The 12,367-nt window shown below is 45.5% G+C and overlaps 1 protein-coding gene across 6 annotated transcripts in view; it reads right to left on the reverse strand.

The window, feature by feature from the left end:
- The window catches only part of GPSM2 (G protein signaling modulator 2), an 822,550-nt gene that overhangs the window by 477,480 nt on the left and 332,703 nt on the right, over positions 1 to 12,367 (reverse strand). For all 6 annotated transcript variants that reach the window (XM_069641857.1, XM_069641854.1, XM_069641856.1 and 3 more), the window contains one exon: positions 8,552 to 8,675. In XM_069641857.1, the coding sequence (XP_069497958.1) occupies positions 8,552 to 8,675 (124 nt within the window). The remainder of the gene's footprint in view (positions 1 to 8,551; positions 8,676 to 12,367) is intronic.

Consider the following 12,367-nt stretch of genomic DNA (forward strand, 5'->3'; position numbering starts at 1 on the left):
GTAAGGCACCAGGGCCGGATTGCATTGGGCCAGAAGTATATAATTGGTTCCCAGAATGGTGGTCACCGATTCTATTAACACTCTTTAAACTCAGTTGCTATGTCAATGGCAACTCCTCAGTCCAGGTCTATGAGTCTAATTAAACCTATCTTTAAAAAGGGCTCAAGGCTAGACCTGCACTGCTATCGCTCAATTTCATTACTTGACAGAAAAAAAAAAAAAAAAAAAAAAAAAAAAAAAAAAAAGAAAATGTATATCAACTGTCTGCTGGTTAGGTTAGAGACTTGGGCGATGGAAAATAACACACTTCCTATCTACCAGGTGGGATTTAGAAGGGGCTTCTCTACAACTGACTGTGTCTTTGTCCTCTCGGCCATTTTAAATAAAGATGTGAAGATCAGAAGAGGCCTGGTATATGCAGGCTTTTTAGATCTAGCCAAAGCATTTGATTCTATTGATCGACAGCTTCTCTGGAATAAACTTAAGGGATTGGGAGTTCCTGCCTCCTTATTACAACTGATTGTGCATCTGTATTCAGACACCAGTGCCATTGTACAAGATAACCCGAGAGGCAGTCCGACTTGTGTGTTCTTCGCTAATAAAAGGTGTGTGACATGGCTGCCCACTGGCTCCGCTCCTATTTATTATCTTATCAGATAATATGTCAGTCCTAGGTCTCCCTGGCTTTTTCCCACCTTCACTAAATGGGGTAATGTACCCTACCCTTCTATATGTAGATGATGCTATATTACTGGATCAGACCACAAAGGTCTTGCCAACAGTCTTAATTATACATCAGACTATTTCAAAGAGAATGGTCTGAAACTTAACTTGAAGAAATCACAGATCGTTGTTTTTGGGTCAAAACAAGTAAACGCCTATAACGGATGTATTGACAATGTGAAGTTATCTGTGGCTGGCTCATATTGCTATTTGGGTGTTACATTCTCAAGCACTTGGCTGTGGTTTGCCCATTTAGCATCAGCAGAATATCACCTAAGGACAAGTCTAGGAGGGATTAGGAGATTCTACCATGAATTTGGGGTTTTTTAGATTTGATAAGTGCATTCAGGTGATGGTAGCCAAAATGTATTCTGCCATATTGTATGGCAGCGAGATCTGGGGAAGTGTGGGTTGCCTGTGTTTGGACCGTACATTATATATCTGTCTGTGAAAGCTGCTGGGCGTGCTGCCCAGCACCCCAGGACCTCCGCTGGTGCTGGAGGCCGGGATCCAAAATATTCAAATTCAAGCAAAATACAGGCGTCTAGATTATTTTCACAATCTTCACTCTGCTTTGGAAGTAAACACCAACACCGCAAATGTGAAGGAAGAACTAGCAAAGGGAAACGTATGCCATCTACCCCTGGTATAAGAGGTGTTCAATTTTGTGCAAAAAATGAGATCATCTGAAGAATTAAGAGGCGGCCAGATCACAAAACAATATTTGACATTAAAAGCCTGAAGGAGGGAATTTGATCTGGCATTAAATAGTATGGAAAATCTTGTCTCTCTTGGAAACCTGAAGAGGGCTTGTCGCATTTATTGTGAGAATTTTTTACGCTGTTTGTCATTCGCTCCCCAGTGCACAGAAGGCAGCTTGTGTTTTTTTCTTTTTAAACCAATTCCTCATTTACAGCCGGAGTTGTGTCTGTTTTTTTCCCAAAGATCCATTATAGGATTGCTTAGTGCTGTATGTAATGGCAGCCCAGGCTCATTGGGGGGGGGGGACCCTTGTCCAAGATGTCTGCAAAGTCATCTCGAGTAATGTACTTTGCAGGATGACCCCAACCATCACCCTACTCATTACAGTCCTATAGGCCGCATTTGGGTGGGAATGTACATCTGGTATGTCAAGTTCAACTACAGGGGAGGTATCCAAACCACTGGCATCTTTCAGGCATGAGGCTAAATCTTCTAGCCGTGATTCCTCCAAGATAAATTCCTCTGGAACATTTGTTGTTCCAAAATGTTCATGACCCAAGGGGGTGATGTCCTCTTTCTTCTCAAAAATTGATCCAAAAAATGTAAAGAAATACTTTTTCCATTGGGGTTTAAATTTTGAAGTCGACTCTGATGTCTACGGTCCCTGCGACATGGACTCATTCGGGGAGGATGTCATTGAAGAATTTTGCTTCGATGCTAACTCGGCAGTTGATGCAGTCGACACTACTCTAGAGAGATCTCAGAGGTCTTTCGACTCAGGCTTTTGGGAGCGCGGGTCAAAGCCTTAATTGCCTGGTGGTCTTGGTGAACACGGTGGGAACAAGAGCCTTCTTTGGCTCTTTTGTTGGACTAGGAGGGGCCGCCTTTGAAAACACTGCAAACATTTTCTCAGAAATGTTCCCATTCAGCCCCTAAGGCAGTCTTCTTGGGAAAACATAACAGACGTTGTCGGCCGATCAATTCGATTACTATGAACAATGGTGTTGATTTTCACTCTTCTTCCGTGAAAATGAGGAGTGATGATAATCGCTCCTGGATCTCAATCTCTTTGAACGTGTTTTGGGCCTCTCTGGAGATTTGTCTCCCGTTGAGCTCCCGCGCCTTCAGAGGATTTTCTTTTTTGAAGGGGTGAAGGATGGAAATTTTGAAACAGACCGACCAAGAGCATGCTTGGACCTTCTCTCCTTCAAGGCCTTAATGGTTATCGTTGGCAGGAGCTGCATTCAATGACTTCATGGTTTTCGCCAAGGCCCCAGAGACATATCCTGTGCGGATCAGTGATCGACATTTTCGAATCACGGTATGCACTTCTCTTAAAACCTGTTTTCAGCATAGACATTGTGATCAAATCACAAAAAGATTCAAAAGTATTATGACATTCGAAGAAATTTGCAGAGGTGAGTCAAACCCTTCCAAGAGCGGGCTGTGCATGCAGAGAAACGGAACAGAGGGAATGGGTGCTGTGCGTGCCATTTATGCTATCATTGACATTATGCCCGGACGGGAGAATGGGAACAGTCAAGGGACGACGGTGCCACACAGCGTCCCCTGCTATCGAAAAAAGATTGGAGACTGCAAAGCAGGATACAAATATATCTAAGATTAGGGATCTTTGGGAGGACACAATCCATTAGAAGATCACAGAAGGGGAAAGAGGAGATCGAGAAAGGAGATAAGGCCAGAGAGGGAGGACGTGAAATGTGGGGAGCAGGAGCAAAGTTGGAAATTAGCTCTGTGGTGGGTGAGCAAAGGATGCATTGTTGGAGATGCTAATACTTTGATGAAGGAGGAGTGGCCGAAATGGCAAGAGACAACCCCACAAAGTGGTATAGCAACGGCTCGAGAAGCCCATAGGCTACAAGGGGCTACCAGAGACACACCGTGGAGAGGCAGAGCATAGGCTTGAGGAGCCCATAGTCTGCAAGGGGCTACCAGAAACAACAAGGCACACAGGAGTTACCAAACAGATCAAGGAGTCCATAGCTCAAGAGGCACTACTGGAGACACACCGCCACAGAGGAATACCACACCGGCTTGAGGTGCCCCCAGCCCACAAGGGAATTCCACAGACAACCCCACAAAGGGATACTGCAACGGACCGAGAAGGCCACAGCCTGCGAAGGACACCGAATGAGAGAAACCATCAAGAGGATAATCTACAGATGGCAGAAGACGCTAGAGGTCCAAACAAGGCAGAGAGTGGAAAGACCCGACCAAATCTACAGGAAGCCCTAGGAGAGTTTAGGGATGCCAATTTTATGAACCATAAATACCAACCCGACCGGGTCCAACTGATCTCTCTCTCTGGATGGGGGCCAGAGACAAAGGAACAGACGAGATTCCTGTTTCCACTTCAAAAGAAGAGTTGAAAGACAATTTTCTTTCGAACTAACTATGCCACTTTGTGCATTTTTGAGAGAAACCAGAGACTACATGGAACTTTGTGGGAAAGTTCAGCGAACTGGCCATCTCCCTGCGTGAAGTAACCCTCATTAAAGCAAAAGCTTGGAGAAAGGTCAACTAGGTTTTGTGACTGAGTACAGGCCTTAATTTAACACCAATTTATTGTTTTCTTTAGCTTAGGGAAACCATCTTAGATATAGGGGCTAAAATAGGCTTTTCTCCTTTAAGTTTACCAATAAAAAGGGGTTGAACCAAGTACATGTGTTCGTCTCCTATGTCTGACCTGCCACAAGTGGTGTGAGAAGTGGGATGGACCAACCAGAAACAAGGTTGGGACCCATTTTGGTGAAAAGGATAATGCCCCTTGCCAAGCCCCCTTAAACAGCAACTCTGCACTCCATCGGGTTTGACTTCTTTAATACCCAAGATATAGGCATTCCCAGTGGAGAAAGTAGACTGACTCTACCGTGCTGAGCCTTGTCCTTCCTACAGGGAGGTATCTTAGGTTGGCCGCTACGTCGGGTCTGGCTCTGCGACATTCTCAGTCACAGCATGGGCTATAGACCGCGACTATGAAGGGGAGAATTAGGTAGTTTTGCACAGTGTAGGACGACAACAAGCCTTCACTGTAAAGGTGGCAGTACCCATTGTCCATTGGATCTTAGTAAAAGCTTGGAAATGGTGGATGACATCTCACATTCCTCTTGGGGTACCCTAGGATTTGTGTAAGCCAATAAATACCTAACTGCCCAGTACAACAAGAAGGGGATGAACCAACACATTGTCACACTTGGCATTCGGACAACGCAACGATCAAAACCTGGCTGAGGCATTGGAAAGAGCTATATCTGAAGATAAGAGCTGGGAAAAGCATGGGCCATTTCTTTTTAGAAAGAAATGCATCCTTTATAGTGGCTGTAGCAAGTAGGATGGTACTTGAAAAGCCCAATTGGTGATTCCCCGTAGCCATAGGAGGGTAGTCTCCCATTTGCCGGATGCCACCAGTGAATCACTAAAACCCAGGGCTAGGTTCTGAAAAGCTTTTACTGGCCGGGCCTATACGCTGATGTAAAGGTCTATGTGACCAGTCTGTCAAAAGACTCTGATACTCCTGTGCCTAGGGCTCCCTTAAATCCATTAACCAATATAGTGGCGCCTTTTCCGATGATTTCAATGACATTGTGGGGCCACTTGAACCATCGAGATTGCGAAACAAATACAAAGAAAAACCTGCCTTTTCAACACCCCTAAGGATTGGTACAGTTCCTCATCCACATACAGTTATTGAAAGTACTGCTTCTCACTCTGTAAAACTATTGCTTGCTGTTATATCCTGCACTTCCCTACATTAACAAGCGTGCTCATGACATTGTGGAACTCCCATATGCGCTATTGATGAGTTGTTGCATAGAAACAGTTGACAGCAAGACCTGCCAAGGGCAAGGATGGATGACCGGTGGCTATTGATACAAACTTGTGAAAATTACTACATATATGTTTGCTGCAACCAATAAACAGCCTTACATTGAAGATACTGTGTATTTTACAGAACACAACACTTGCTTAACTGTCTTTATGGTAAATAAGTTCTCTCTAGAACCCTCATGGGTTAATGTATATATGCATTATAAAGTAGTTGTGTGACAATACTGAATCTTTAAGGCAATACGTGCCCAAACTCTGACTTCAGGAAACAAGCTGCCAAATTCAGCATGTGTAGATTTGGGTGTTCTGTTACAAAGCTTTTATACGGAGCCAAATCACCCCGTAGTGGTCTCGGAGTGCCTGGTTAGTTTAGGGGAGGATGTAATGTGCCTCTGCCTGGGGTAACCCAACCTTAGACTACGGGGAGGAGGGAGGTAGGGGGGTGGGAGGATTGCGTCCCTCCAAATGTGCCTAAAGAGAAGGTAATGGCAGCAGATACATGACCATTTTTGCATCCATTTTAGTGTGCACATTCGCGTTTACCACGTCTGACTACTAAAAGTGCCCTAAAATAGTTGTGCCACCAGATTTTCGCTGGCTTATTTGGCCATTTTCTGTGGCCTTCTTCCTGCCTTGCCAGGTCAGGAAATCCCTCATCAGGCATGCACTTGCCTGGGAAAGCTACTGCCTTTGCAGGCTAGTGCTGCATTTTTGTGTATGTGGACCAAGAAGGGGGTGCGACTAACTGGTCGCAGTCCAAATCTGTGGTGCCAGAGAGTCTGGGTTTGGGGCAAGAGTGAAACAAGTAGTTGTCCCTGACTGGACAGCTACTGGCTGTTTGAATGCTGCAGATCCTAGCCATTGGTGGGCTTGGACTTGCTTCGAGGATCCATTGTGGATAAGAAGAGGCCTGCAGCTATTTCTTCAGATCAGTGTTGGAGCCAAGAATCCCTCGAAGAAGAACAGGTGACTGGAGATTCGAAGAGGACTCCAGCGGAGGTCTGGCATCTGTTCATGCATCTGGCCCAGGGAATCACTGTTGGACTACCTGATCTCAGAAGACCATGAGCGGTGCTTCAGCCCTTGGACTAGTGGGACCACCTAGTCTCAAAGCCTTTGAGGATCCAGCCGTTCTGAGCCTTCGGAACTCTCGTGGACCACCCGGTGGATTGATGTTGCTGTTCTGCGGTTATACCCAGAACTTTGATGGCGCCAGCTTGTGCCACAAGTCTCCGTCCTTCCAAATTTAAGCATCCCAGCCTCAAGGTATCTTGTCCTAGAGAAGTGTCTGTGACAGCGACTGGAAGGAAACCTGCCGCTGTCTGTGTGCAGAGACAGCCATTGGAACTGCCTTCCCCATCTTGTGAAGTGTCTTGAAGAAGCCTGCATCAGTGGTTCTTGCATTTCTTCATCGCCAGGGATTGCCTCTTACTGCTGCACCCGACCGAAAAAATCCTTGCACTCCCAACTCCTGGGCACCTCTCACCGTAACCAAGGGCAAGAAATCCAACCTCCAACGACCCCGAGACGATCCACAAAGTCCTCTGCGAAAATCTGAGTTTGGGGGAGTTGGGGGTGGGCATAAGTAAATGCAGTGCATCTATCCCCCTTTGTCCGTCATAGGACAACATTGGTAACAAGTCCCTTTGTCTCCTAACCTTCCATTCGACTGCCTTTTGTATTTCAGATGTTACTACCCAAGTTCGATGGCCAAAAGAACAGTATTTTGATCCATCACCAACACAAGTAAAGTATTACTTCCCAACAGAGACTCCATTATGGAGAGAAACACAGTGGCTCGTGTGAATTCTGGGCACCAGGGTTCATTCTTTTTAGGATTTGAATTGCTTAAGCTAGGGAATTAACCTGCGCCTTGGTTCCATCATTACTACATGTAACTTACTTATCTGCTTGCTGAATGCGTGACTTTTAATGCATTTAATAAACCTATGGCAAACTTATATATTTGAGTATTGCACAATAATGACTGTTAGTTTCACTTTTCAGTGTGCGTAGAAGGCCTAGAATAAATAGCTATTTTTAAACGTACTTGTCTAAATTCAATGATGGTGTATTATATTGTATGGACTCATTGAGGGCCCTTGATCCCACTCACAATCTCTTCCGATAGCATGGACTTCTCTTCACTGGCACCTGGATTGTGTTTTGGCTATCCTCGCAGGGTAACCGGTTCACTATAGCTAGGGTGGCCTCCTAAAATCGGTCCACCACGCCAGATTCTAGAAATCCATCTTAACATCATGCTTTTCAAGGTGCAAGGCTAGAGTCTTATGGGAATACAAAGGAACACCAAAAGGAGCAGTCAAAGCCCGCAGGGCTTTGCGTTACCACAGGAAGAGATGCCAAAAGAAGTGCATAGGAACCCAGGGGTGGTTATAGCCTTTGGATAAGCCATACCATTGCTTCACCTCATATCCAAAGCCCTCTGATGGAGAACAATATATGCACATTATGAACAAAAGTCACATGGCATTCTGATGATGTATCACATAATTACAGAAGACCTGGTAAATGGCGGCAGAAGGCCCAAACATAGTTAAGCAGCACCATTGTTTCCTTTACCAGTGCTGATCTGAGCACTGAACCCAATCACACGCCCATAGATGTGCAACAGCCAACTTGCACAGATTCTATGGAGACTACGTTCGTAAATGGCAATCTCACAAGCTAGGTCAGATGGGCATGTTCCAGCATATTGAAGCAAACAAAAATAAAACGTGCTGGGACAGGTAAGAAAAATTGTAAATGAAGGCACTGCTGTAAGTCAACTTTAAGTTCAAAATGTTATTAACACTTCTGTGGTACAGCATTAGAAGAATATTAAAAGAGCGAATATAAACATTGCACGAAATAAATACAAGAAACACAGTAAGAGGAAACCTTAGCAGTGGCAACATCTTTTAAAGCAAAGCCTTTGATGCATGAAAAGGATGCACCAACGACCAGCAGCGCAAATTCGTTTTCTGATGCCAAAAGAAAAACAGACAAAGTTTAGCAGTGAAATACTTCAACTTGAAAAAATAACTAAGGCCTACTCTGGTTGGGTGAGGGTAACAGGAGACTAAGATGAGGAAGAGCGCTGCAAATGTGCAAAGTGAGTACATGAAACTGATTAATTTTCCAGTAGTCTACACAAGATGGCATAGAATGGGTTGCTATATGGTTAGCAAGAAAAACCTTAAAAAGGTAAACAATTACAATGCAAAATCTTGATTCTAACATGGAAAATAGATCACTTTGTCCAGTAGTTCTATACCTGTTCGTGGGACATGACCGCTTTTCTGAAGTTGCCTAGAAGGTAATGAGTATTTCCCAGATTTCCATAAGCACGACCTTGAGCTGCTCGGTCACCAAGGTCTGTTACCATTGAAAGGTTTTCCCTGTTAGAGAACAAAATTATAAGATTCAACAATTTGGTAGCCATGAAAGGTGCAGTATTTTGAAACAAACAAACACACACACACACACCTCCATAAAGTTATGCCTTAACCCAGACAACTCTGCCTCCCACTCCCTTCCATTTAAATGTACAACAAAAGATGAACATTGCTTGAGAAGAACAGAGCTTTTGAGAGGAAGGATATGTGAAAACGTCTGCTGGAAGAAAGTAGGCGTTTGCTCCTAGGAGGCGCTGCGCACAAGGCACACAGATTTTAATAACATGTGCTGATGCACCACACACCACTTTGAGGAGTGCAAGGATGGGGTTCCAATCACTCCACCCCAGTGTCATCAGTAAACGGGCAGCCACCTCCTTCAGGCACTTCAAACTTTGTACCAAGTAGCCGGGTAGTCCAATATAAATATGTTAGAATGTTACGTTATGTTACTTTGCATTAATATAGCGCCTTATGTACCATTGGTATGATCTCAAGGCGCTAGTAGGTTGAACGCCCTCGGGAATCGAAGTTCAAGTCTGTAGAGAGAGAGAGAGAGAGAGTCGTAAGGTGCGTATGAGCGCCGGATATGTGTGCAGCAGGTGTGGCATTCGTGTGATAGCTGCTTCTTAGCAGTAGGTGTGGTGGTTGGGAGATCAAGAGTATATGTTCGTTCTGGCAGGTTGTTATCCAGACCGATTCTGGCTGCGTTAGGCCTGAGGAGAACGCCTAGGCTGGAGGGTGTGTAATCAGCTGTATTTAGTTGGGATGATGGGGAGTATGAGGCAAGTTATGGTATGAGAACAGATATACCGAATGGTGTCATAGTATCGCTGTGTTCTAGTTGAGTGGCGGTGTAAAGAAGAGAGTAAGCGTGGAGATGTGATATGGTGGTTTACCAGGTGCTTGAGATCGAGCCCACTCCAATAGTTCCATGCACTCCGACCGTTCCATGCCCTCCAGACCGTTCCATGCAATCCAGATCACTCCATGCAATCCAGATCGTTCCACGCACTCCAATCATTTTTTGTACAGTGTCCATTCCGTGCCCTCCATCTGTTCCGTGTATTCCATCAGTTGCATGTACTCGCTCAGTTCTATGCACACTATCAGTTCGATCAGTTCTATGTATTCCTTCTGATCAATGCACTTCGTCCGATCTATGCATGTTATCCCTTCATCATCCGGTCTGCTCATTTCATTCGTTCTACCCACGTTATCAGTTCTCCATGCATCATCCATCCACATACTTGACCCGTTCCATACACCCTGTTTCACCCGTTCCATCCACATATGTCATTCGTTCATCCAACTACTTCATCCGTTCTACCCACTTCACGCGTTTCATCCACCCACTTCACGCGTTTCATCCACCCACTTCACCCGTTCATCCACCCACTTCATCCGTTCATCCACCCACTTCATCCGTTCATCCACCCACTTCATCCGTTCATCCACCCACTTCATCCGTTCATCCACCTACTTCATCCGTTCTACCCACTTCACCCGTTTCGTCCACACACTTCTGTTTCAATAGTCAATAGGTGAGGTGATCCAGCTTAGAACTGCTTTACGCTCTGTCAAGAAACACCAACTTTTGATCCCCACGGTTTTTCGATATGTCACCAAAGTAATGGAATAACTTTTCCGAATATATTGGAGCGATCAATTATTGTCTCAAGTTCTGTAAGAAATTAAAATGTGTACGTTAAGTTCACATCTTCTTGACTTTTTGGTCCCGTTGGTTAGCGCTTCCTTGCTGCAGGGTTGTAGCGCTTTATACATTCTAAACACATCAATGGGGAAACCGAACAGAGGAAAAATACTTTTGGTAGCTTGATCAATCTCAATCTGTGGTTCTAATCATGGAGGTCAATGTATACTCCAAGATTCTTAACCATGACCTTGCACGGGACCGACACCCAAATAGAACTATCAAATTCTGCCAACCACATCTCTGCCTCAGTACAAACAACCAACAGCCCGGTGTTCAAAGCATTAATCTCTGGTTTCGTAAGAGTCATCCAAGACTCACTGTCAACAAAGCAGTATGAGAAATTGCGGTGCAATGTTTCGCAAGATATTGTTATATGAAACAGAAGCTGGGTGTAACAGAATAATTGAATCCCAAAAGACCCTTTCGGTTGTTTCAAGGGGAAACAGATAAATGGTAAATGAAGGCAAAATAGCATAGTGCTGTGACTCTGCAATGCACAGACATGCAATGAGAATAACAATGGGGAAATTGTCACAACATGCTCCATGTTGATTAAAAAGAAATTGACCCATTCCAGGGCAACGCACTGTAAAGATGGAACATCAGCTTGCCCACTTTTCCCTAACATCACCAACCTTACACCTCCCCCTCCACCCTCTCCCCCTCCGCCCAAACCCGCTCCAGCACCGATACCAACCTTCCCTGCCACTTTGAACTGTATCCTATTTAACTCCCGTTGTGTAGCAAAAAACAGACATTGCATCTTTGCCCTCCTCGCCTCTGTCAAACCAGACCTAGTTTTCATCACTGAAACCTGGTTCTCTGATGACTTCAGCCCAATTGCAAGTGAAGCCTTTCCGCCCGACTACTGCCTCATCCCACTGAACCGTCCGTCCAGAGGAGGGGGGGGGTAGCATTAGTCTTCAAATCTCTCTTCCGCGCCTCAATCGTGGACAACCAACCCTCCATTCCATCCTGCAAATCCCTCCTCGTTAAACTATCCCTCTCCCTGTCACTCTCACACACTTTCCTAATAATCTACAGGCCCCCTGGCCACGATAGACATTTCGCTAACAACCTTTGCGACTCTATTGCCACCCTCCAAATAAACCACCCCAACCTCACCCTTCTCAGAGACTTCAACATATGGCTCGACATCCCCACCAACCCTATGACACTCGCGCTGGTGGACGGTCTAGATGCAATTAATCTCCAACCCCACATAAACGGCCCGACGCATTTTAAAGGACACACTCTCGATGCCATCTTTAGCTCCAACACCCTGATTCAGTTAAAGCCCCCGACCCCTATCATCTGGTCCGATCACTTCATTCTCTCGTTCGCCATCCCCTCACCCGGCCCCTTTCCCGTACTCCCATGCGAACCTCCCAACCTACGTAAATGCTGGAAAAAACTAATAATCACCCCGGACCTAGCCGAGGCACTCCTCCACTCCCCACCACCTACCTGCCGGCCCAACAACCAACTAACACCTGAGGCCTTTGACACATGGCTCAACGCCGGTCAAGTGGCACAGCGAGTAGAGCGCTCGCTTTGACATCAGTGCAGAGCCTGCGAACGCAGGTTCGAATCCCGGCAGCGCCAAACTCAGCGTTTCATCCTTCCGAGGTCGATAAATGAGCACCACACACCGTGGGTAATAATAAGCAGCGCTCAGATACCTGAGGGTTCGTAGCGCTATATAAATGCCAAATTATTATTATTATTATTATTATTAACGCATCTTTGGTGCGACTCACCCCCCCGTGCAAACCATCAACCCGCCGTGGCCCTTTCCCCAGATGGTTCACCCCTGAGCTGAAGACCACTTAACGACACTACAAATACCTAGAACGCAATTGGCAGAAAGAGAGAACCCATGAGAGCAGGACCACCTTGGCCCGACACTTGTACCTGTACAAGGCCGAAATCCGGAAAGCCAAAAAAGCCCACTACAACACCCGAATCCTAAACTGCA

Source organism: Ambystoma mexicanum, chromosome 1q (genome assembly GCF_040938575.1).
Source record: "Ambystoma mexicanum isolate Mex_15411 chromosome 1q, UKY_AmexF1_1, whole genome shotgun sequence".
Taxonomy (NCBI): Eukaryota; Metazoa; Chordata; class Amphibia; order Caudata; family Ambystomatidae; genus Ambystoma; species Ambystoma mexicanum.